This window comes from Meriones unguiculatus, chromosome 4 (genome assembly GCF_030254825.1).
Source record: "Meriones unguiculatus strain TT.TT164.6M chromosome 4, Bangor_MerUng_6.1, whole genome shotgun sequence".
Classification (NCBI taxonomy): Eukaryota; Metazoa; Chordata; class Mammalia; order Rodentia; family Muridae; genus Meriones; species Meriones unguiculatus.
The window spans coordinates 95047118-95073485 of NC_083352.1; the positions used below are offsets into that span (position 1 = coordinate 95047118).

The window sequence follows — 26368 nt, forward strand, 5'->3', positions numbered from 1 at the left end:
AAAAAAATAAAAAACAGTGCCTGAAATCCCAGCATTCCTGCAGAGAGATGGGAAGCCAAGGCAAGAATTCCCAGGAGCTGCTGGGCCACTGAGTCTCATAGACACACTAGGAAAATGACTCAGGGATCCTGCCTCGGACAAGTGGAAGGTGAAGTCCGCCAGCTGAGCCAGAGCTGGCCTGGGAAGCACTGGCAGGGACTGGGTGCTCTTCGGATTCAAGGAGGTCAGAGTGGGCCTAGGTTATCAGAACCCAAAGTGAGCAAACCTACAGACGTGCAAGAAGTCAGGACATGTCAACAGGGGCCCAGGAGAGACGTGGAAAGCTGCTCCCTGGACAGAGGTGCTGTCTGAGACAGAGAGGGAGTGAAATTCTGCTGAGCTTCTGGAAACTTCCTCCCTCGGTACCTGAGGGTTGAGTGGCCGTGATTTGGAAGAAACGAGGTGATAGCGCAGCTGAGAAGTCAGGTGGTCAACAGGAAGCTCCGACGACGAAGATCACTCATACTCAGAGTACAATGACAGTGAGTGCTGAGCTGGAGACAGGGCTCAGCTTTTGCATCAGGTGAGAGCGCTGACAGCAATGGCTCATGCAGGGTGCTCCACAGAAGCCTCTCTCCCCTCCAGCCCCTGAGCCGAGGAGACCTGGGGAAGGGGATCAAAGCTTGACAGCTTTCCAAAGACTGTCTACTCCTTGTCCTGCCTTCACTCGCTGACTTTCCTCCACACTGGTTCAGAGAAAACTATTAAGTCAAATGCTGGCACAGTGACTTCTCCATCCTCAGCACAGCATCTTTTAGTGATGACCGTGGCCTCAAGAACAGCTTATTCAGGACACTGATAACTACCTCAGCATTTGAGCAGCCCAGCCTCATACAACGGATCTTCCTCTGTTCAAGAAAAGCACCATCCTACATCACTTCCTTTGTCCCCTAACACTTAGGGCTGGCAAATGCTTCCTTGACGTCTAAGCCCCAATTCAAGTGCATCCTCCCCTGAGAAGCCTTACCTGACCCATCTGGATATTTTCTTTCTATGTCTCTTGGTACTCTGTATCAAGTCTTCTTGAGGACTTTCTTTTAGTTTACTGTTTTGTTTTGTTTTGTTATCTTATGGTATCAAAGAGACCTGAAAAAGTGACTTTAAAAAGATCAAAGTTTACATTTTTCCTACAGATTAAAGAAGCAAGGGTGGATAAAAATGACTATCAAAAGTGTCATCATGGATCTTCTTTATTCTGTCTTTTTAGTTGGCCAACCTCAGTGGATCCCTTCATGGTCCAGTATGGCCTCCAGAGCTCCGCCCACCACACCCGTGCCCTAGGTCTAAAGCAGAAGTAGACAAGGTATAACAGTGCCCACATCCAGCGGAGGTAGGCAACCTTCTCAGCAACTCCAGGCCACACTTCCAAAACCTCAAGGAGGTAAATGGATGAGCAGGCAAGGGTTATTTGATACCAAGCCTGAGCTGGGTTCCTGAGACCCACAGGCTGTAAGGAAAGAGCTGACTCCCCAAGATTTTCCTCTGACATCCACCCACATATACACAGGGAGGAAGAGGGAGGGAGGGAGGGAAGAAGAGAAAGAGAGAATTAAATCCTCATGGTCTAGAACTCAGTCATAGTAGTACACCTAACTGCAAAGGCTGCTGAGGAGAATGAACTAGAAAAGAATTCCCCTTCCAGATAGAAAAAGAATATAAGTTCTGTGTGTGCTGTCTCATGCCTCCAGCCTGGTGCACAGCAGGTATGCAGCCACTGCTGAGCAATGTTTCAGCAGGGATCTGTCTCTGGGAGAAAGCCCTTCTGCAGCTGCTCTGATCTTCCGCTTTCGCTCACGTCTTCACCTGCGTCCTGTTTGTGGTGGACTTGACAAAGGCAGATGAGTTGCCATGCCTCTCCTTTGCCTTTGGAAACTTCCTCAAATGGATGCTGAATGCCTGATGCCATCCACAGCCGCTGGCCTTCTGAGGAGGTCTAATCCCAGGGCCAACTGCATAAAGAGGCTGCGTTGCTGACCCCTGGGGGCAGTGGGTTGTGACCTCCCACCAACTCACCCCCTCCCTCAAATCAACGGCAGGGGAGTTCCCAAGAAACCAAGTCCCGCTGGGCCTGGGACTGGGAGGACAGAGAGTCACTTGAATAGTAACTCAGATGTAAGTCTGAAACCATCCATTGCGCTCCCTCCAAAGAGGCCATAAAGCAGAAGACCAGGTCTGAAGACAAGGGGTTAAGAGAAATTCTGCTCTTGCAGAGGATCAGAGTTTGGACCCCAGCACCCATGTCAGGAAGCTCACAGCTGCCTGAAACTCCAGCTCTGGGGGATCGAGCATCTTTTTCTGCCCTCAGGGACACACACAAACACACAAAGACACCTTCCAAAAGAAGAAGTTGGCTTAGTCACCAAGGGTTCAGTTCTTAGACATGCTGGGGAAGGGAGATGGAAGGAGAGTGAGGATTTCTGTTCTCTGTGGCTATGACTTATCACTTAAGGACTTGGGGCGACACGGATCACACTACCCTGAAGCCTTGTAAACACCCAGTACAAGGCCATCTCTTCCTTGGGGAAATTCTACCCCATGGCCTTTCTGTACAAGCTTTTTCTCTGAGGTCAGAAGCCCCAAGACTCCACTTAGTGGGGAAAGGACACTTACAAGGCAAAAAGGAAGACTCCATTCAGGTGGACTCTGTCCACAGATTGGCAGTGGAGGCGATTGTGACCGAATTACATCACTGGGCACAGCCTGGGCAGCTCTGGGTTGCTAAGGAATGCCAGTCTTTCTCCCTGGTGCCTAGCGATAGTGTTTGCAACAAGCTAAAGCCAGCAAAGGCCTGCACCACCATCGCCTTCGCTCATCATTACCCAAATGCAGCTCAAGCTCCCAGATGGGCCCCTCCCTTGCCATCCTTGCTGCTCGCTCACTCCTTTCAAAGCTGGTAACTGATGTTCCCCACCCATGCACATGGACAGCTGCTGCCCACAGAAACCCAAGTGAGATCAGACTCCACCCCCAAGAAATTCACAGAACCCCCAAGAGCAAAAGTCAGTCACAGCCCCAGGAGAATCAGTGCACAAGGCTGGAAAATGTGTGTGTGAGTCCACAGGTCAGCAGCCTGCCAGATGTAGGTGATGGAGCATAGAAGCTTCCAGAATCCCAGAGACATTAAGAGGCCTGAGAGGGTGACTCAGTAACAGAACACTCCCCCAGCATAAACAAGGTCCTGGGTTCAGTTCCCAGAAATACACACACAGATGAAGACAGCAGAGAGAAGGAGGGACAGTGTGATGGCTGCATGAAATGGACACCAGCCTCACTGCCTCTCCAGAGACAGCTCAGCATCACTGACATCTTCCAACCATAAAGAAAAGAACTGACATCTCTTAACACAAGCGGTAGAGATGCAGGAGTTCAGTTGGTGGAGTGCTTGCCAGGCTTGTATGGGCAAGCCAGGGTTCAACTCTCCAGGTCCTGATAAAGCAGGAGTGATTACACACATCTGTAGCCATAGCACATGAGAGGGGGAGGTAGGAGAATCATCAGCTCATGGTCATCCTCAGCTGCATGATGAGTTTAAGGCCATCCTGGGATGCATGAGACCCTGTCAAATCTATATACATAAATATATATATATATTTATATATTATATATACATATATATGTTTGTCTGAGGTAAACCTAAGAATACAGTCTTATTAATCTCCCTCCAATTGCTCAGATTTCATTAATTCCTTCTTGTCTCCATCTTGATTCCCAAAATTATCCGAAAACTACTCCAGAAGTCTCCCTTCTATCTGCCAGAGGCTCTGTCCATGTGTGCTTTCTCCTCTCCTCATGCCAAGGCCCTCCTTCCTTCTCTTTGTTCTGAAAGCTGGAGAGAAATTCTGGACAGTTGCTAAGTGACAACCTCGCCCGGGGATGGTTTGGTACCATGGGGCCAGCTGTTTCCCGGTGGTTCTGTTACCGAGCAGGCTCCCTCTAGGAATGGGAAAGAGTCGGGGGGTGGGGGGATCTACAGATGTGTCCTTGTAAAATACCGATGCCCACTCATACCCCTCGTCTTTTGTGAAGCACACAGCTAGCTTCCTCGGAGCACTGCGGCAGAGCTCTGGGATGTGAGGTTTAACACAGCAGTAATGTATTGTCTCAAAGCTGTGGGTGCCTGACTTCACCTTCCTTGTTCTAGCCTTCTCTGGCTGGTGGATTCTGGGAAGGCATGACATCCCGCCATAGGCACACCACTCTCCTCTGCCTCTGTTACCGCACAGCAAGCTCTTCTTGCCTGTGTCCCCTTTCCATTGCAAGGGCACCAGCCATACTAGAGTAAGAGACCACCACCCTGTCCTCCAGTGTGACCTCACCCTTACACATCGTAACTACCATAACTACTTCCAATTGACAATGGTAGTGATGGCAAGATGGAGTCCTGGAGATTAGGAATTCAGCCTATCTTTTGAGAGACAAGATTCAGCTCATGGGGCCAGGCCTCAAGACATCCTTGCATAGTATATGGACCAGAACTTATTGAGCAGGAAGGTAAAAGACGCCTGAGGGAACTGCCTGGGGGTGGGGGAGGGTTTGTTGTGCTGCGGGGGTTCCATTTCACAGCAGGAAGAGGGCTTTCTTGACTGTCCAGCCAGTCAGTGAGACCCTGCTCCAGTAACACACTCTTATCTCATCAGCATGAAGTAGAGATCAAACACACCCACGTTTGACCTCTGGCCTCACGCATACACACACATGAATATGTACATAAGCACACAGAAACAGGCGAAGAGATCTTTCTGCAGTCAAGTGGAGTCCTGTTGCCAAGAAAAGAATAGAGAATCAAGGAATGGTTTTAAGTCAAGCAGTGACATGGTCAGACAGGAAACCCCTCAGACCCTATGAGCTGACTCTTCTGGGGCCCAGTAGGATCCCTGTCTGGCCCCTGACCCCCAGAGGCAGAGGCATCTCCAGGCCAGGCTTGGGGTCCGAGAACCATCCTGACTCCAGGTCAAGGGTGACTGCTCCCATTCCCATCAGTCTTGCAGAAGCTCCTGGAAATGGTCCGGGAAGACGCCCGAAGAGCCATTATGATGACCACTGAGATGCAGAAGAAACGTCCCAGGTATGCTATCTTAACTCCTTGGGCAGTTAAAGGATGTCAGGCAAATAGTGATGGCAAGAACAGCGACCAACTAGTGAGCCAGACGCTGAGCTGTGTACTTTGCACGTGCGCAACCACCCTGGTTTCTTAGAGCAACCCCTCAAGGTGGGAGCCACAGTCTTTACAAACAAAAGAGCAATGGGCAGAAAGGCCCAATGACTTGCTAATGGACACCCAGCTGGTGAATGATAAGGGGACTCAAATTGCTTACATCTAGGTCTTTCAAAGCACACCGATCACGCAGCCTGTCGGGGGTCCTGTGGCTTGTTAGTCACCCTTCTTGTAAGTATTCTTGGATATGTATAAACTGTGCACACAAGGAAAACTTGAAAACCTGAGACAAAAAGGGCGGGGGGCCAGGGGAGTCACATAAAATATGGCTGCTTTTGATGTCGGCCAGAGAAGCTTCTTCTGCAGAGGGCAGTAATTAGTAGAGAGACTCAGAACCTGCCGAAGTGCTGAGGACAAGCTAAGACCTGGATTCCAACTGGGCTGTGTAGATCAACTCCCCCCACAACTTGTGGAACATTACGTAAAAGGAGGTAGAAAGAGTGTAAGAGACCTGGAGGGGGGGGCAGGTGTGCCTTGGAATGCCATCTTCTGGATATGGCATGGCTGTTGTGTTCATAGACTCACTGCAGCTATGGTGGCAGGCACCAGACCTGAACAAGATCAAGTCATCAAGATCAGACAACATCCCAGCAGGCAGCAGTAACTGGACTCAGTGGGTTACACAAAAGAGAGGACACAGAAGTCATAAGGGGACATGTTGAGGTGTCTTTAGTAGGGAGGCTGGGAGGATGGAGTTGGGATGGATACGATTAAGATACAGTGTATACAGGATGGAGTTGTCAAAAACAAGTAAAAGATTAAAAAGAAAAGAAAAGAGCTTTGGGTCACAGGTAGCTTGGTGGTAGAGAGCTTGGCTAGTGTGTGAGAAGCCTTGGCCTCCATCCCCAGCACTACAGAAAAGGGCAGAGAAATATAAAAACAAGATGGGCATGGCGTCACATGCCTGTAATCTCATTACGAGGGAGAGTAAGGCCGGAAGATTTTGAGTTTGAGGCTACCCTGGGCTCCAGAGCAAGACCTTATCTCAAAAGAGTCCTGGAGGGTACTGATCCACTCAGGGATAGTCATGACAATCAGTGGTTTGTTTGTTTCTTTCTTTCTTTCTTTGGGATAAAGTCGGGGAGAAGGCCTGCCTGTCAAAGGTGACAGATACACAGAGTTTGGGGTGGGGAGGAATATGGGAGGAGCCATTTGCAATTGTCCTTAGAAGGGACAGCAGCAACAACAGGGAATGGAAACAGCCAAAATAGAACAGAGAAAAGTATATGCCAGTGAAGGACTTCGTCTGGGAAGCCCTACCCTGGAGAATTTTCTTTTTGTCTTACCCTTGGGCACTCCGAGCAGCAACCAGAATGACCGGCTCATAAGAGGGTAGTGTTGATCTTGAACCTGAGGTGTCTGTCTGGGGAAAGCCTCACACGTGGACTTGTGGCCTCAAAAAAAAAAAAAAAAATGCTCCAGAGGGAATGCAGGCTGGAGTCAGGGTTCCCTTAAGTCTGACTCCCTCTGAGCCAGCAAATTACTTACAGAAAATAAATGAAGCCAAGAAGAGCTTCATCACCAGCCTCAGCCTGCTGGGGAGCCAGCTATGACTTACTGGTTGTTGTTATTGCTGTAATTACACTTGGCCCAGTGTTTTCGAATACATCACCCCCCCCCCCACCTCTGCCTGTTAATGATGAATCTGTCTGCTGCAGCCTCAACTCAAACCTGCCTCCTAAGGTGGCTCTTGGAGACACTCTGAGACAGTGTGGGTCCATAAGACATTTGCCTGGTCGGGGGTGACAAACGTCCGCTCAGAGAGACGCCTCCCTCTCTGTAAAGGCTTCCACATCAAGTTGGTACCCATCCAAGGCCTGCTGCTGAAGGACAGGTGTCCTCGTCCTCCCTAGGCTTTTGTGTCCTCATCCGTAAAATGAGATTTTGGAGCACCAAGGCATGGCTCTGGAACCTAATAGAGCAGGGAACATCTCCATCCCATCGTTCAACTTCTGTGTGATAGCGGGCACATTGTTCCACCTGAGCCTCGATGCACTTCTGCAAAATGAAGCCCCTTCGCGACCTGCCCAGAATGGCTGCAGTGAGCTGCAGTGAGATCAGTGAGCGGTTCTGTTCTTGAAGAGTGCTGTGGCTGTTCTGGAAGCTATGTCTGTCTCAGTGAGTCCTTAGAGCATTTAGAAAGATAATGCATTTATTAGCAGCCCAGCTCCTTCCTGGCATACAGTTAGCAATCAATCGATGCAGTGGGGGTGGGGAGGCAGAGGTTACTTTTATTCCTCGTATAGGAGCCACAAATCTTTAAAGCACTCCACTGAGACACGTGTGTCGGCTGTCACCGTCGCCACGTGCTCCAGTCTGCATTATACTGCTGATGAAAGACTGACCAAAACCAGCTTGTCAAGGAAAGGGATTTATTTCGGCTGATGACTCCCATGTCACAGCCCAACACTGAAGGAAGTCAGGGCAGGAACCTGGAGGCAGTAACTGAAGCAGGGGCCATGGAAGAATGCTGCTTCCTGGCTTTCTTCTCATGGCTTGCTTGCTCCACTGTCTTATATTACCCAGGACCATCGGCCTAGGGGATGGCACGAGCCACAGAAGGCGTGGCCCACCCACATCGGTCACTAATCAATCAAATTCCCTTCAGATATGCCTGCAGGCCAATCTTATGGAGGCATTTTCTCAGCTGAGGCTCACTCTTCCCAAATGCTCTAAGCTCTGTCAAGTTGACAAAAAATTCCCCAGCACAGCCCACCTCACAGATGGGGAACATCCATGATGGCATCCATATGGTTTATAAAGCATCTGGCTCTGGGGAGATCTGTCATTTGGACTCTGCATTCAATTCACTGATAACCACCGTCACAGGAAAACTGTAGAAATTGCCCTTCCTCGTTAATTCCTTTCAGGAAAAATGAAATCTCTCCCCAGCTTAGTAAAGCATCGGATACTGAAGCTTCCCCCGAGACTGACAGAGACAGGAAAGGCCTTGGCTTCCCTCACTTCGCACACCACATCAGCTCACACTGGAGGCCGGTTGACAGGCTGAGAGGCTCCTGGAGACCTCTAAAACCCAGCCCCCCACAACCCTCAGCCCCAGAGCTGCAGGAAGATGGCTTCTTTTTAGATGCCGTGATATTCCTACGTGATGCCGGGGATCGGAACTGGTGTGTCCATGAAGATACAGGCGTCTAGACCTTATCCCAGACGCACCGAGGCCGAACCTCCAGAGCAGCCCTGGTTTCTAGCAATCCCTTCAGAGTGGGCACTGCCTCAGGGGTCTTGGAAATTCTACTGTGTGTACAGAATGCCATGGGGAATGTGGTTCCAGGCTCCTGTGTGGACGCTGGTGTGTGGTCCAGGGGCAGGTGTGATTCCACAGGTGTGAAGGTAGGTATGAGTGTGGAATTCTAGGGGCGGGTGGGATGCTGGATGGATGTGGAACATTAGGTAAGGGCAGAAGTCCAGATGAGTGTGTAACACCGGGTGTGTAACACCAGGTGAGAGTGGGATGCTAGAGGTGGGTTAAACTCCTGGGGAGCGTGGAATTCCAGGTGAGGGTTAAACTCCTGGGGAGTGTGGAATTCTATGTGAGGGTTAAACTCCTGGGGAGTGTGGAATTCTACGTGAGGGGAACTCTAGGTGTGCTCTTCAAATGCCTCGTCTGTCCGTCTGTACAGATACGTAATCATTGCATATGTGAAATTCTAGGTATGTTTGTGATTCTAAAAATGTGTATATAATTGTGGGGGGTGTGTGTATGTGTGTGAGTGTGAGGTGCAGTTCCGCAGTATCTATGTATGTGTTTTCAGGGACCTACAGTTCCCTAAAGGGGGGTCAATCGCCCTGCCATTTGTCTGCGCGTGATTCTAGGGACGTGAGTGGGTCTCAGTGCAGTTTCTCAGAACAACTCGGCCCAGCACAGCCGAATCTCTGGACATGTGGCCCGGCATCTGTGTTCTCCGCAAGCTCCCCAGGCGCTCCCCTCAGCGCGGCTCTGTAGCTCACTCTGGGAGGAGGCATCCCATCCGGTCCTGCTTTTGACACCTGCTGCTACAGGGCACCTGAGCATCCAACGTTTTGTTAAAAGGCTCCTCTTGCTTTGCAGCCTCCTGTCTTTAAACAAGAGTGATTATGTCCTGAAGGAGTGGCAGATGACCCACAAGTCCAGGTAGGAATTTCTGAGGCCTGCAGCAGGTGGATACAGGGTGTCAAGGTAGGGGGGGCTGCCCCTGGCCGGGGACCACCACACATACACCCAGGGAGAAGGGCTGGGAGGGGCACCTTTCTTTTCTCTTGACCTCGCTGAAGACAAGCTCCTTTTGCTCCTGGGCCAATCATGAGTGTCCAGACATGTTTCCCCAGCTTTTGTATTCCACGCCTTTCATTAAACAATTCCATCCATGAAGAGAAGGACGCTGTTGGGAAAGCATGGCACATGAGCACTTCCGTTCTGTCTTAAGATTTCACTTCATTTTGCCTGTTAAAGCTGTGCAGCATGATAGACCGTGAGGCACACATACATGGGCCTGGAGAACTTTTCCCTCAGTGAACGTCATCTCTTCCCTTCTGGGGTAGTCGGTCATATGACATGGAGTCAGTCTCCTGATTCATTTGGGGGCCCGGAGCTATCCTAGGTCTGGAAGCTTCAGTAAACATATGGTATAAATGTATTGTAGGCTCAGACATCTGACTGGAACAGCCTTGAGCTTTGGGCCCTTAGATAGCACAAGGAAGGACGCTGTGAATGTTCGTGATAAATTAGGATGCCAAAGGCATCTGTGATGATCTGGGTTACTAGGTGACCTCAGTCTCCAGTGTGGCACTGTCCTCTCCGATCTTCCTCAGCCCTGGATGACGTGTCATTGGCTAAGACTTCACAGTCCGTCTAACAAGCACTGTGATTTTGGATTAGTGTTGAGTACAAGTGATTCTTGAGACTATATCCCACAACTGTCATGTGACGTCCAAATGCCCATCATTTCCTTCTCACTCAGAAACTACTTAAAATAGAGATGGAGATTTTTTTTTTTTCTCTCTGTCTGGCCTTCTTGGAGTCTTCCCGTATTTGAGAACTGGTAGTCTAATAAGAAGCCCTTGAGTAGCCCCATGGTTAGCCATGTAGAACCATGGCTATGAGGAGTATCCTGGAAAAACAGAGAGAGGAATGGAAATGCATTTGCCACCCAAGGTTCTAACCTGGGCTGAGTTTAGTATCTAAGCTGAGACCTGCGGAACAAAGATAAGCCAGCCTGTCATTGAGGAGGGGAGATGTGGGAACAGGGTTCAGCCGGAGGAAATTGGAAACACTGAGCAAAGACCTCCATGAGGACCCGGCAGGAGAGACTGAGGAGGCAAAGGGGCCTCTGTAGCTCACCTGTCTGCCCATCACCAGCTCATGACACCACATCCCTCACCTCTTCTCCTTTCTGAGGAGACAACAGTCTACAGGGAAAAGTCTGCACCAGCACGATCTCCTCATGATTCATTTGCACAGGTCTGGACAGCTGGTTAGAATCTGATAGCAGTCTCTCCTGTCCCTCTGTACTTTTTTGCCGGGGTCCCGTGCCCTGTCCAGGTGGGATAATACTTTTCCCATCACCTACAAAGCCTAAAACCTCTAGATCCAAGCTCCTAGAAAAAGCAGCAAATGCCAGGCCCTTCTATTTAGGAAGAACTCCGAGAGATGGCCAGGCCCACCTCCCCAAAAGTCATGACCCCAAAGTCATGAAGCCAGAAAAGAAGTAAGGTAGGAGGGTGAGACAGCCCTAACCCTAGACCTCAGGCATGAAGTAGTCAAGGTTCACTGTTGTTTAGAGGAGACAAGGGGAGACTTGGGTAAACAAATGCTAAAAAACAAAATGTCACTCAGTGTGCCAGGCGCGATTGATGCACTCCTTTGATCCCCACACTCAGGAGGGAGAGGCAGGTGGGTATATGAGTTCAAGGCTGGGGTGGCCTGTGTAGGGAGATTCAAGCCAGCCAGAGCTACAGAGTAAAACCCCACCTCAAAGGCAACAATGGTGCAAGGGGATAAAGAGATGACTCGGTTGGTAAAAAGTACTTGCCGTGCAAGCATGAAGGCCTGAGTCTGAATCTCCAGGACCCACATTAAAAGCAGGGTGTGACAGCACGGTGCGCCCGAGCGCACACGCACACACACTCATACACACTCACACTCACACTCAGTAGCTAAGGGTCCTGGAAAGAAAAGCAGCAGGGGGAGGTGGATCTGATCTGGGGAGTGATCATCTACTCATGAAAGCCGGCCGGCAAGAGGTGCAGGAGAGAACAGCCATGCAAGGGACCCAATCCGTCCACACCCAGAAAGAGTCAAAGCACGTGATAAGTTGAGTGACCACAGAGGAGGCGACTGGCAACCAGGCAGGACTCCGAATCTAGCCTTATCTGCTTCTAAAACTGAGGTACATGGGTGTTCAGCTCGAGAGTACATTAGTCAAGAGTTCTCTAGGAACAGAGCTGGTAGAAAAAAGTCTTTATATACTAAAGGAGTTTACTAGAGTGAGTTGAGGCTGTGGTCTCACTAGTCCAACAACAGCTGTCTCCCTAAGGAAAGGCTGAGGCCAGTACTTGTCTAGTCTGCAAGGCGGGATGCCTCTGCTGCCCTTCAGGCTAGGTTGGAACCTTGAGGAAGTGGGTTCTAGTTGCAGTAAAGGAATACCTCAGCAGCCTGATAGATGACCTGGCCAGAAAGGATGAGAGAAAGCAGGCTTCCTTCTCCCGTTTCCTTTTGTGTACAATGTCACAAGAAGGTTTGGCCCAGATTTAAGGCCTTAAGAAAAATCCCTCACAGGTGTGCCCAGCAGTTTTGGTTTTAGTTAATTCCGGGTGAAGTCAAGTTGACAACCCAAGAGTACCCATCACAGGGGCCTGCTTAGAAAAGTATCTCCTTGAATGAAATGACAGTCTGGGGTGAAGAGCACCGAAGACAACAGAAGAAAGAGTACCTACTCACCCCTTTACCAGCATGCCCCTGTCCCTAGTGACGACTTGCATATGATCCCAACACTCCGCTGAGGCTGAAGGTCAAAGCTGAGGAGTGTGAGGGTGCAGGACTCCCTCACAAGAGACAACAAGAGACAAACCAACAGTAGAGATGGTGGGAGAGGGACAGGGAGGCCACTCCGGGCAGAAAGCATGACAGGAGCAAGGTTCAAGACTGGAGACCAAGTATGTTGATTCTCATCCCCAGATGAGAGTCTCCCCTGTGCCTGAGTTCTGGGGGACTAGCACTTGCCTAGATGGCCTCAGTGGCACCGCTTAGGAAAACAGCTAGAACCTGTCCCTTGGTGTTTCAGTGAGAGATCCAGCACGACGAGTGGAGACAGCCACATCCCAGGCAACCAGAAGAAGACAAAGGGGTAAGCCAGGTGGGGAAGAGGCCAGCGTGAGCAGGAGGCAGAGCTCGCCATGGTAACAGCATCCTCTGTCTCCCTGGGGTATGAGAATTCCTCGGTGCAGACCAGATTCCCTAAAGCCACAGACAGGAAAGAGGGACAAGGGTCTCAGTGACCAGATACTGGGCAGCACTGCAGAAAATGACATGAGATCCCTCTGCAGCACCACAGGCTGCATCCTATGTTTGTGGCCTTGTCTATTCCCCAAGCGTCTGTGCCAGGCAGAACATTGCCTCATTTCACAGAGTAACAGGCTGAGAGTTGGCCACATGCAGTGCCCCACTCAAGGCCGCATAGCTGAGAGGGGGTGGGGATGGAGGTGGAAGTTCTCTGTCCCTGATGTTTCCTGGCCTCCAGTGGAACCTGCCTCACTGTGGACTCATGTATGAGGCCTGAGCCACCACCCAGCCTTCCAGCCTCTGATGGAGATGCTGAGGGGGGGGCTCCGGGTGAAAACAAAAAGCCCAGATGGACTCGGGTAGCAGTTCCTACCTCAGGGTATCTTGGGCTCAGGGAGCCAGTGGGAACTGTGAGGCTACCAAAGCATCCACTGGGCCCCATCCCCTGATCGTTTCTCTTGTCAACAGCCGTGCTAACCGTGACATCATCCATTGCAAGAGCGGGGTGTGTAACAGCATGCGGGCCAAGTTTTTCAGCATAGCCCAGGAGGCCAGCTACTGCCTGCAAGACAAGATGGAGATTCTCATAAAGTGAGGATGCACATATGTCCAGGTCACAGCAGGGCCACACAGCTGGAACCTGCTGCATGCTCAGCATTTTTCCAGAGCTAGGCTAGGGTAACGGCAAAGGCAGACATCTCCACTGCTCTCAGGGAGCCAACTCTGCCTCTCGAAAAACAGAAACCAACCCACTGCAGCTACAGACAGACGCGAATTAGAATCATCCTGCATGGGAAGAGAACAGGCGTTATGTCAGATGGGGATGGAAGAAAGGGAAACAGTAAAGGAGAAAGAGAAGGGGGAAAGCGGGGGGGGGGGGGGAGGAAGGTGACAAGGGGGAGAGAAGGGGAGCAGGAAGAGGGAGGGGAGGGGAGAAGCAGGAGATGATGAAGAGAAGGGAGAAAGGAAAGCAGGAGGGGTGTGGGGGGGGGGTGACCAGGGATCCCGATTCAGGCTGGGGAGTCCAGGAAGTCCTCTCTAAGGAGGCCTTAGAGATGATCATGAAGGAAACAGAAGAACCCAGAAAGAAGAAACTGGAAAGAGAAATGTCCTAGGTGGCAGCAAAAACACATTCAAATCCTCAAAGCAGGAAGAGTACCCGGGACTCTGGTAGGAGCAGGAAGTTCATACTTGGTCAGAATGCCGCCATTCTAAGGCCACCAGGATCCTCCTCCCCACTACAGCCCATCTCCTTACTAAGGTGCCCATGTGCCCCAAGGAGCTCACCCATCTCATCAGGGCATCCAGGTGACCCTCCACTCCCTGCTCAGAGCTCACCATTTAGAGAGAAAGACGGGTACATAAGAATCTGCCACCCAGGGCAGTAAGTGATGTGGGGGAGGAGAGCACTGAGGAACACAAAGAGCCAGTGTCCTCCTGACCCGGGAAAGCCATATGAACATCTCCCTGCCGGAAACGTTGTCAGGTTAAGTGCCAGTCTCTGGGGTACCATGTTGGGCAGGGTTCCCCATCACTGCACTGAGAGCTTGGCAGTTACTCACAGCCCCATGGTGAGAACACACACATACAGACACACAGACACCACCAGCATACCCAGAGAAGGCTCCCTACCAAAGGCCCTGTACAACAGCAAAGCAGTGAGGTAGCATCCAAAACCAGAGAATCCAGCTAGGAAATTAAGAAAAGAAGGAACTCCAAGAAAAAGCCAAGTCCCAGACGGTAAAAAAGGAATCGCCAGGCATCAGCTGTGTCTAGTTCTCTCGGGATGCCTGCAAGGTGATCAGAGAGCAAGGCAGAGGCCAGGTCGCAAGGCTTCGCTAGCCTACCTACCAGAGGAGGTCACAGTTTGTCCCCAAGACTGCAATCATGAGGGAAAGACATAAAATTTGAAGCATGGTGAAAACACTGGAAAGTATAGGGAATGGGTTATCTGGGACCTTATGGAATATTCTAAGTAAGGTGCAGAGCATTGGGTGCTGGGTGTGGCGCATTGGTTGTGGCACACTCATAACACGAGGGCATGTATGCAAAAAGGTGAGACTAGGGAAGAGAACCAACATGACTTAAGCACCTACTGTGCGCCTTGCAGTATACTCTGTGCTTTGTGTTCAGAATATAGTGGTCATCTCTGAGAGGCAGCAAAGTCATTTCTGCATGTCTAAGAGAGCTACCAGCAGACAAGCCTGATCATAATCTGCAATGTAACAAGAGCCCATAGGAGAGGAGATGGTTGATGGCATCTGGAGAAGGCCTCGGGGTGGCTAAAGGAGGGGTCCGTGTCTCTGACTCCTCTCCCACTTTCTCACACAACTTCTTAGACGCCAAGAAGAACGAGGTATCCAGAAGTTCAACTCCTTTGTTTTCGTCTCAAATTTACAAAAGGACTTAGCAACAATGCGGCACCAGATCTCGGTGTCAAAGGGGGATGCGGAGGAGATTGCCGACCACTGGTAAGACCCTGAGGACCAAACAAAACGGCCCCTGGGGCTTGTATCATGGTCACCCCAAGGCTCTTCAGTAGCCTAGAGATGCCATCTCCCAGCTACTGTTGGCCACTGGTCAGGTCCCCCAGATCAAAGCACAATCAGGGAAGAACCTGTCAGCCTCCAAACCACGCATCATTAAACCTCTCCCAGTCTCCATGGTTACCTCATGTTTGGTCCAGACTTAGACTTAAGGAGAGCTCACTTACAAACCACACACACACACACACATATACACATATACACACATACACCACAGAAGAGTAATACCAAACCTGTCAATCAAAGAAGTGTCTGCAGAGTCTGAGTTCTGTTTGGCATACCCCCACAGTAATGAAATCTCTCAAGGGTGCAGTTGCAGGCAGACATACCCCAGGAACACTGCCTCAGCACGTGGAAGAGGACAGGCAGAACACAGTGAGGGCTGGGGTCTGCCGCACGACAGGGTGATTTCACCAATTACCTCAAAATAACCGGAAGGTGATGCCGAATCTTCTCCCTATGGAGAAGTGGTCATGCTGAGCATTGGGATTGGGGCATTACACATTATATAAAAGTTGTGCTGTCTGCCGCTGTGGTGCCATGCTGCTTTAAGCCCAGCAGTCCCAAGGCAGGGGTAAGTGGATCTCTGCTAGTTCAAGGGTCAGTTCCAGGTCAGCCAAGGCTGCATAGTGTGACTCCATCTCCAAAAGACAAAAAAAGCTCTCACATGGTGTACCAGTACCCTAGAAACAGGTTCGGTGATTCTGTCAATTCAAGTAAGATTTAGGACATTTTTGAAGGAAATCGTGACCAACTTTAAGGAATTACTATGAACCAAGGGACTTGGATGGATGGCGGAGGCTAGCCTAAAAAAATCTAATGTTACCTGTTTTTTACCTCCTCCCTCCCCCAGTCATGGAAGATACATATGAAACCTCTATTTCACACGGAAACAGATGAGTTTGCTTGCTTGTCCAGGCCATGCTGCCCTGTACGTGGTGAGCACATGGGCTCCTCTGTCTGTTCCCAGACTGCACACTCACTTGCAGCATTGAACCAGTGTCTGACATATTATGTGGCATGATCCCCGTTCTGCCAGGATGAGTAAAACAAGATCTAAGAAAAAGGTGGAGCTAGAGTTTCTCCCCCCCCATTGTTATTGATGTGAACTAGGAACTCGCCAGAGGGAGGCTGAGCTGCAGGAGAGACATGAGAACCGCCCACACTGCCTCGTACCCACAGACCTTCACTGAGTCATGAGCAGTATCTGTCCCCCAAAATACACAGGCCCCCAGGAGTGCCTTCCATGAGGGGGGAGGGAGGGTATTAGATATTAGAGTAGGAAGTCAGTGTCAAGCTTCCCACAGTGGGGTTCTGCAAGCATCTCTAACAATGGAGCTTTTAATACCATTATGGGGAAACAAGTACCCTTCATAGCATCGTTAAAAATCAAGTCAAATGAACCACAGCCTGCCCACACGGGTGCTCAGCCGGGCTCCTCACTCATCCAGTTACTCATTCACTCGGATCGTAACTGTAGGACACCTACTATCTGTTAGACACGGCTCAGCACTGCAAGCTAACTCAGGCAAAGTTTGTATTTTCATGGCAGTGTATGCTATACAAAGACACACGAACAAATACATAAGTACAAAGATGAAGTTATTCTTCAAAACCTCCTACAGTGATATATATGTGATGGAGGAGGGCACTTTTCATGATCATCATAAATTACATAATACTTCTATCGTTGAACTATTATTATTAGTGCATTGAGAGGGGGGAGAAAGAAAGACGAGGGCACATGCAGAGGTAAGAGAACAACTTTGTGGATTCTGTTTTCTTCTTCTACCTTTTTGTGGGCTCAGGGGATCAAACTCATGTTGTTTAGCATGTGGGGCAAGCTCTCTACCTGCCAGTCTGGAGAGCACATTCTAAAGACGTGACATCACTTGTCTTAGTAGGCCCTGGCCACGTTTAAAGCATAATCTTAGAACTAAGGTGGGTTAGTAGGTTAGACAAAGATGGGTTAGAACCCACCTGTCTCCACCATCCTAGTGGCAGCATGAAACACACAGCCTGTCAGATGAGCGTATTTCATGGAGATGAAAATGCACATGCCATCATGTCCATCCCCATCTCCATCACCACCACCACCATCACCATCACGTCATCTCCATCACACCATCATCTCTGTCACCACTGTCATGTCCATCACCACCATCATCTCTCTCACCACCATCATCTCTATTACCCCCATCATCTCCATCATACCATCATGTCCATCACCACCATCATGTCTATCACCACCATCACCTCTATCACCATCATCATCTCTGCCACCATCATCATCTCCATCACCACCATCATCTCCATCTCCATCACCATCATCATTACCACTGCCATTGTCATCTAGAAAACAGCCACAGATGTGTCCACATCCACCCTAGCACAATTAGCAGTCAGAAGAGAACCTTAAACACACCTCCCCCATTTTGTTTTCTGTATTTCCATGCTATCTGCTCTACAGAAAGCTTTTCTATGAATGTGGCCTTTTAAAGCATGCCCTTTCCTTGTTCACCAGGGAAAGAGAAACTAACCCCAGCTTTGCCTACCCTTAAAAAGAAACACTTGCCTAAATCACTAGGTATAGAGGACAGGCCCTCCAGGTAGAACCTCAAGCTGCCTTTCTGATGTGTACCCTGAGAAGAGCAGATAAGAAAATGAAGGCGAACTAAAGGGCCCAGACCCCATCCTGGCTCCTTAATTGACTTTCTCCTCTTGGACTTGAAGGTACTTTGATTTGTTGTCCAAACTCCCTGAGGACCTGAAGAGCTTCCGGCCTGCCAGAAAGATCCTGTCAAAGCTGCAGAAGTTTGGAGAGAACCTGGACCTGAGGATCCGGCCGCACGTTCTTCTGAAGGTGCTCCAGGACCTGCGGATATGGGAGCTGTGCTCCCCAGACATTGCGGTGGCCATTGAGGTAGGGACCGTACTCTTCTCCCCTCCCCTCCCCTCCCAGCACCTCAGGTGCTCTCAGTCAGTCCCCTCTTGGCATCAAGGCACTGCCTAAGTGCAATAGACCCAGTCATCACAAAACACACAGACCCCGCCCTCAGGAAGCCCTTCTTCTAATTGGAGAGGGAGTGCCTCGTGCTGTTGGGTCATTAGAGTCTATGGAAATGGCGCTCCCTGAAAACTGGGAGGCTTGGAAGAGATGTTAAGTACCTTAATCACCGAAATGGGCATCCCAAAGCTGCTGAGAGTGCGGTTGGTTCATGGGCCCTCACTGCCTGCTTGTGGGGAATGTGCGACCTCAGGCACCAGACCAAATTCGCCAACACAGAATTGACATGTTAACGAGGTCCCAGATGTGCTAGGGTGCATGACGCTGCTGAGGAGCTCTGGCTTGAAGTGAATTAGGGGGGACGTAGCTAACCAGGCCAACTAGGGAAGGTAAGGGTTGATCTTGGGCTTGAACATTGAGACTGATGAAGGCACAAGAGCACAGCAATGCGATGCCAGCATATGTGAAGGCCCCTCGCGAGACATGGCCTGCCTTAGCGAAATGGACTGCGAGTCAACGAGCGTGGCAAAAAGTGATCAAGGAGGTGACGTGTCAGCCCGTGAAGATCCGTGAAGGTCCAAGAAGGACTCTACTCAAGGGTGAGGAGGGTACTCGCCATCACCTCCATCCCCGCCCAAAGGCCTGGGACGGCAAAGACAACAGCGGTACCGAAGCCAAAGAAAGGTTCAAGAAGCTTACGGAGCCAGAGGTGGAAGTCTAGGCCTGAGAATCCCAGCTGCTCTGGAGGCTGAGACAGAAGGGTGGCGATGCCAGGGCCAGCCTGGGCTACCGGGTGAGCCCAAGCTCACTCCTGACAGCTTAGCAGATCCCGTCTCAAAATCAAGCATCCCAGGAAGGCTGGGGATGTCAGTCAGTGACATAGCCCTCGCAAGACACATGCGAACCCCTAACCTTATACCCCAGTCCCTTTAAAAAGCTGCTTAGGGTGCACCCTTGCCCTCAGAGATGTTACATTTGAAGAGCTGTGCAGAGTATGAGCGTTTGTCTGCGTATACACATGCGCGCTATGTGCAGGTGCCTGGTCCTCTCAGAGGCCAGGAAAGGCAGTCAGATGCCCTGCACCACTTTACCTGTGGTTACACACTTTGCCACGTGGGTGCCGGGAGCCAAATCAACTACTGAGCCATCTCTCTAGCATAGCAGTCCTCAGTCAACCTGTGGGTCACAACCCCTCTGGGGGTCAAATGACCCTGTCACAGGGGTTGCTTAAGACCATCAGAAAACACAGATGCTTCTATTATGATATGTAACTTTAGCAAAAAAATTATGAAGTAGCAACAAAAATAATTTTATGGCCAGGGGTCACCACAATGTGAGAAACTGTATTAAGGGGTCACAGCATCAGGAAGGTTGAAAAGTGCTGCTCTAGCCCTTATTTTATTCTTAAATTATGTGATCTGGAGGCGGTGCACATGAGTGAGGTGTCCATGAAGGCCAAAAGAGGACACTAGAACCCCCTGGGGCCGGAGTTACAGGCAGCTGTGAGGCGCCTAACGTGGGTGCCGGGAGCAGAGCTCAGGTCCTCTGCAAGAGCAGCAGACACTCTCAGCTCCCCGATCGGCCTCTCCAGCCCATGCAATCTGAATTTTATCAGGCCACATGTGTGCATTTTAATAGGGACTTGAGCACCTCCTGAAAAAAGAAGCAAATCAAATGGTGGATCTATAAGAGTTGACAGGCTTAAGAATGTGTCGGCCCTTTCACAGGATGACCCAGGTGAGGTCAAGAGTCGGGGAGGAGGTGGTCCTGGGGTCCAGTTCAGATGTCCAGACTCTACTGCGTTCATCATATGAGGAAGCTTCAGGAAAGCCTCTGACAGACTAGACAGCTACTCTGAGGGCATCTCCTCCCTTGCTGTTTGTGGATTCAGCTCCCACCCACCAATTACTGAGGCACAGGGAAGAGTACCGAAGAGGGAGAGGCATATAAGCCCCTGTTTCCCCCCCCATTTCCTAACGGTGAGCTCACAGTCCCGAGGACTGGCATTTAGCATGCTCCTGGCAAGAAGAACATCACAGAGCATCTAACAGCAAAAGCCTACACGGAACACTGGGTTTTGTGTGTCTTAAACCCTTTCCTGGAACGCAAAGTCAGATCTGTCATCAATTCTCAAAGGAACTGCTGAACCAAAACAAAAGTTTTAAGGACAAATGACTTTTAAAGCTATGCGTAGCATTTACAGCTAAGTGGACATAACATTGTTAAATTAAGCTTAAAAGGCCAGACTACCGGAGTTTTCCTACAATGTAGAACCTACATTTTACACACACATGCACACACACATGCACACAAACACACATATGACATGAAAATTTAAGGGAACTAACGGGAGTGGGGACAAGAGGGAGTAATTGGGAATGCATCTTGACAATAATGCATATTGTCAATGCTCTTCTTGAACTATTATATAATCAACACTTTATATAATGAATATACACTAATAAAAATGTTAAGATATTAAGAAGTAAAAAGAGAAAAAATATTTCCAGCTGGAATTTCTTCCTCTCCTCAAATTTTCTTGGGTAAATGACAACAAGATGGGATTAAAATTAACTTAAAATTGAAGCAAGGAACTGGAGCAGGACCCTTTCCCCAAAGTGGCCAGCCTGGCCTGAAGTCCAGGGCAGTACAGAATGATTACCTTAGAGCTGCTTTTCAGTCAAGCGACTGAGCAGGCTTCCTCAGTTGTCCTGTCCTGCTCACTTTTAGGCTAGTGTCACAGTCCAATTGAGAAATGGGCGTTGCTGGACATAAAAAGAGAAACTGACATTTCAGACCACAGCTTTCTTGGTTCTTTGTAAAGGGATCAGTTTTGGTGATCTCGCTCAACCAGCCACTCCTTGGACCGCTCCTGCACTGGACAGTCATTAGTTTCTGGGCCAAATGTATCATCTCTGCCACTTTAAGACCTATTCTGATTCAAGTAATTCAGCCTATTCTCTCCAAAGGCTGGAGAGAAGCCAGTTAAGGTCTCTGGCTGTTCTTGCCATAGGCCTGGTTCTGTTCCCTGCCTCCATGTGGTCACTCCAGTTCCAGAGAATCTGATGCCCTTTTCGGTTCTCCACAGTCACATACATACACTCGTACATATAAAGTGGGAAATAACTTTTTTCAAAAAACGAAAATAACTCAAATTTGTTTTCTGCCCAATATCGTTTCCATCGTATAAAATAAACATCAAGGGGAAAGTCATAACCAAACATGTAAATCAGGAAATGTGCCTTAAAAATGGTATATAACATAACTGTATTTATTTAAGAATGCATTCTAATATCAAATGCTAAATTTCAACAAAGCAGAAATCTCAGGTACTTTTGCACCAACCTCATTATGAGACATTGGAGTCGCGGGGGAGGGGCACCCTGGATTTCAATTAGAAAGTCCTCTGGGATATCAAAGAGAGGTGGGGGGGGGCTGGTCTAGCTTGCAAACCAGACCCTTGGGAGTGACACTATGTTTACCCCACAGTTTGTGCGAGAACACATCATCCACATGCCACAAGAGGATTACATCAACTGGCTACAGGGCCGGGTCGGCATGCCCATCCGGCAGCAGCCTGCCCCACCATAGCGGGGGGCCAGTGGCAGCGGAGGGGGCCACGCCAGCGCTGTGTTCCTAAGCCCAGCCGATGCCTTTGCCTCCTCCCTTCTCTCACAGACACGCGTCACAGAGCTGGGAGATCATCCGGAGACACTTCCAGAAATATACTATATACTAGAGATGACGGTCCCCTGGGGCCCTCCCCTCCCCCACAAGGTTCCCTGTCCTGGCTCATGGTCCAGATCTGACTCTGCCTACTTTCCAAGATGCCTTCATTATACCCCCCTTCCTAAAAACCCTGAGTAATAAAATTGAGCTGGATTTCGACATTTGCCCAAGGGTTCGAGGTGTGGCATTTGGGTGCAGCAGTCAGATCCTAATAGAGCTTATTACTTATGAGCTTATGAGCTGATTTATGTGACAGCCCAATGCTGGGTGATTTGCCTGTATAATGTAATTGTCTACATCAGCATATGCTGTAACATTCCTGAGCACATACTAGTGAGGTCACTATTCCATACCACTGGAGCAAGAGTGCTACTTAAATATCACATATATTGTCTTGGATGGATGGACAAGTGGATGAATAAATGAATTGATAGATGTGTAGGTGGATGGATGGATGAATGATAAATGGGTGGGTAGAGATATGAATAAAGAGATAGACAAATGGGTGAATAAATAAATGTGGATAAATGGATGGCTAGATTATAGATGCGTAAATGGATGGATGGATGGACAGATGGATGGAAACTACAATGGCATGTATGTATGTATGAACGTTGCCTGGGCACATGTGGAAGGCAGAGGTTGGCATCAGGATGTCTTCTGATAAAGTAAAAAGTGAGAAGAGGCCCTGAGGACAAAATCACAAAAGAGCTGCTTACAATGCAGCACCTACCATTGGCTGTATCCTTCTACACAGTGTGGAGAACCTTGACATGGATTATCTGATTCTGCCTCCACAGAGTGTGGTTGGCTCTCTCATTCTTGCTGCTCTACAAAGGATGAAACGGGCACAAACGAGTCCTTGTACTCTTTTTTAAATTTAAATTAGATGTGTTTTTGCTTGTATGAGTTAGTTTGTGTGTGTGTGTGTGTGTGTGTGTGTGTGTGTGTGTGTGTGTGTGGATGTGTTCACATGTTTGTACACATGGGCCAGAGGTGAATTCTGAGTGTTCCTCCATCACTCCCTGTCTTTGTTTTGTATTGCTATGATAAAATCACTCTGCCCAGCCAGGGACGGTAGTGATACCTTTAGTTCCAAGCCAGCCATAGCTACACAGTGAGGTCCTGTCTCAAAAAAGATGAAAAAGCTACTCGAAGAGGAAAGGATTTATTTGGCTTACAGGGAACAGTCCATCATTATGAAAAGCCAAGCTACCAACTCAAGGCAAGGACTGAGGCAGAGGCCGTGGAGGGATGCTGCTTGCTGGCTCGCTCTTTATGACTGGCTCAGCTAGCTTTCTGAGACAGCCCACGACCCCTTGCCTGGGGACTGTGGAACCACTTGTAGTGGGCTGGGCTCTCCCACATCAGTCAGCAACCAAGAAACCCCTCCCCCACAGACACAGGCCCACGGGTTAAAGTACTGGGGACAGTTCCTCAACCCAGTCTTCCTCTTCCCAAGTGCGTCCAGGTTTGTGTCAAGCTGACAAACACTGAAAAACATTCTCCAAGTTTATGCTTTCAGACAGGGTCTCTCACTGAACCTGGCTGGTGAGTCAGCTAGGTTGACTGGCTAGCAAGAGCTCCTGTTCCTGCCTCCCAAGACTGGAATTCTAGGCATACACTTCCCTATGGCCTTTTGACGTGAGGGCTGAATGTCTTGCCTTCATCAAAGCTGTGATGGCTGGGAACCCCTTTGGTCAACCTCACCCATGACAGTCTCTCCCATGGCCAGCTGTGGGTTTCCCCACTGCCACCCCCTACACCCAGGTTCTCACAGTTCAGCATACAAGGATGTTATGAAAGTTGCCCTGTCTTGAGAAGCGTGCCCAAGAAATGGCTTTAATGAGCACGTGTGTGCACTATGATAGGGTGTTCAAAAGTCTGGTCTCTCTGAAGGTCACAGCATCTCCTTGAAGGAAAAGGGAACATTACTACAAACCCTATTTTTTTTTTAATTAAGCATATGAGGAGAGACACATAGCAGATTTGTGGCCGAGTCAAGAATGAGATCTGTCTAGAACAGGAAATAGCCTAAAATCGAAAGACTTCCTGCTTTCTTCAAGGCAGGAACCTTCTCACTTATTGTTCAGAACTGTAGCGCCATCTAGTGGCAGTTTTTAGTGCTACTCTCACCATGCCCTTGAGCAAAAAACGTCAACACTATCAAGACTTACAGGCTCAGACAAGGAGTAACATATTCACACGGGGGAGGAGGGTGGGAGGAGTTATTAAACATAACCGGGAACAAGAAGCAGCAACACGTATCATCCGCCAGCTCTCAGAGCCCCGGGGAGAAATATTTTTGGAGTGAACAGGTTCATCAAAATCTGAGGGAGCAGCGACAGATGTGTCTGGCCCCAACATCACATCCCCCTAGACTGTCCAGGCCATCTAAGTAGCCGGGATTCTAGAACTGCATCCTCCCTAGAGCAGCTTCCAGGAGGTACTGGTTGAATTTCCTGTTTATGCGTGCAGTCCTTGTATTGTTTATTTGGTTTTGAAACACCCCCGGGGGGGGGGTGGATCTTGAATTTGCTTGCATATCTGAGGCTGACTTTGAACTCCTCCTCCTCCTGCCTCTACCTCCCAAGCGTTGGTATTACAAGCGCGTGTACCACTGGGCACAGCCCTTTAAAAGCCACACAAAATCATATAAAAGCAAACCACGAGCCAGGGTTAGGCTAAGACGTCACAGTTTGTGGACCCCTGCTTGAGGGGGAGCTTAAAAAAAGACGCGTTTTCTGTTCTTTCCAAAAGAACACACCGGGAGGGCTAATGAGACACGCTGGTTTCGGTATCGATCTCTTAGACAGTGGCATTCACAGTGCTTTTGTGGGACAGCAAGCACCCCTCAAGCTCTCGGGCCCTCTCTCACTGGGAGTGGCTGCTACGCTGCCCCCAGTAGCTTGGGGCCCTCTCTGTGTAAGCACCAGTGAGGGATGGTGATGACTGAAAGAGCCAGCAGGATGTCTATGTCTGCCTCACGCCAGGAGTTGCTTGAAGTCAGTGGTGCTCAGCCTTTCGGTGCTGTGGCCCTTTAATATGGCTCCTTGTGTTGGGGGAACCCTCAGCCCTACGATTATTTTGATTGCTACTTTATAACTTCATGTACTTCAAGTACAAAATACTTCGTGGATTTTGCTACTGTTATGAATTGTAATGTAAATATCTGATACGCAGGACATCTGATAGGTGGCCCCGTGAAAGGGTCATTTAACCCCTAAAAGGAGTCACAACCCACAGGTTGAAAACCTCTGGGTTAGAAGCAGGAAAGAGTACATACCAAATACAAGCTCCTTCATGAGCCATAAACATCTTCAGCCCCAAAGTCCCCAAGAATTTAATCACAGATGTGATGAGGGAAATCTGGCCATCAGAGGTTTACAACACTGGTTTTAAGGTTATGGGGGTCCATCAAGCTGGATAAAGGGGCTTGCTGCTAAGCCTGATGACCTGAGATCAAATCCCAGGATCTATATGTGGTAAAAGAGAAAAAAACTGATTCTCAAAAGTTGGCCTCTGTCCTCTGTGGACATAGTCACATACAAACATATATGCACACATGCATGCTAAATAAAAGGTAATAAAAGGTTGTTGTTGGAAGGAGAAGGTGTGGAAAGGAAATAAAAATGGTCCATAATGAATAGACATATTCTGTAGACAGCAAGTGGGAGAACAGAGCTACAAGACAGGGCTGAAGTGAGGTGTGCGGGAGGCAGGCAAGTCCTGGACTCTCCTACAGCATCTAAACTCGGGAGAGACATAGCCAGCAGGTTCCACACCACATGAGAGATGGCAGAGGCACAACGGTAGCCCTTTCTTCCAATAATCTGAGAAGAACTAAGTAGTGGTTCTGCTGTGTGGAATCTCAGCTATGCTTTCCACTCCCTGCGTGGCCTTGAAGGGCATCACATCTATCAAGTGCAGAGACCACTAAAGAGTCCACGAAGACACCTTCCTGCAGCATCCAGCTCATAGTAGGAGCGGCAGTGGGGACAGGGAGTGGGTGTGGACAGAGCGCACAGTCGCAAAGCCCCAGTGTTGCATGTCAATGGTTCGTCAGCCACTGTCCTCACATGTATGTATGCTTTAGTGTCTGATTCTGGCTAATCAAACCCTGAGTCCTTCCATCACTGCCTCTGAGAACATAAAGACTGACTGGAAAGCCAAAGTCACATGGTCTCAACCCAGTGACAAGAAAGACACATCTGGCCTTTGCAATTTAATTTAATTTTATTTTTTTTTTTTAGAATTCCACACATGAGTACTGGGTTTACATTATTTCTGCTTATTTCCCCTATCCCCTCCAACATCTTCGTGGCCTCCACTCT

The 26368-nt window shown here is 49.3% G+C and overlaps 1 protein-coding gene across 1 annotated transcript in view; it reads left to right on the top strand.

Annotated features, from left to right (window-relative positions):
- Ccdc60 (coiled-coil domain containing 60) overlaps positions 1 to 22616 on the top strand; it is a 155245-nt gene extending 132629 nt beyond the window's left edge. Inside the window, exons 8-14 of the mRNA XM_060382538.1 lie at positions 5020 to 5104; positions 9324 to 9386; positions 12535 to 12597; positions 13221 to 13343; positions 15092 to 15223; positions 18032 to 18221; positions 21795 to 22616. Of these exons, the coding sequence (XP_060238521.1) occupies positions 5020 to 5104; positions 9324 to 9386; positions 12535 to 12597; positions 13221 to 13343; positions 15092 to 15223; positions 18032 to 18221; positions 21795 to 21896 (758 nt within the window). The 3' untranslated portion in view covers positions 21897 to 22616. The remainder of the gene's footprint in view (positions 1 to 5019; positions 5105 to 9323; positions 9387 to 12534; positions 12598 to 13220; positions 13344 to 15091; positions 15224 to 18031; positions 18222 to 21794) is intronic.
- The last annotated feature ends 3752 nt before the right edge of the window (positions 22617 to 26368 follow it).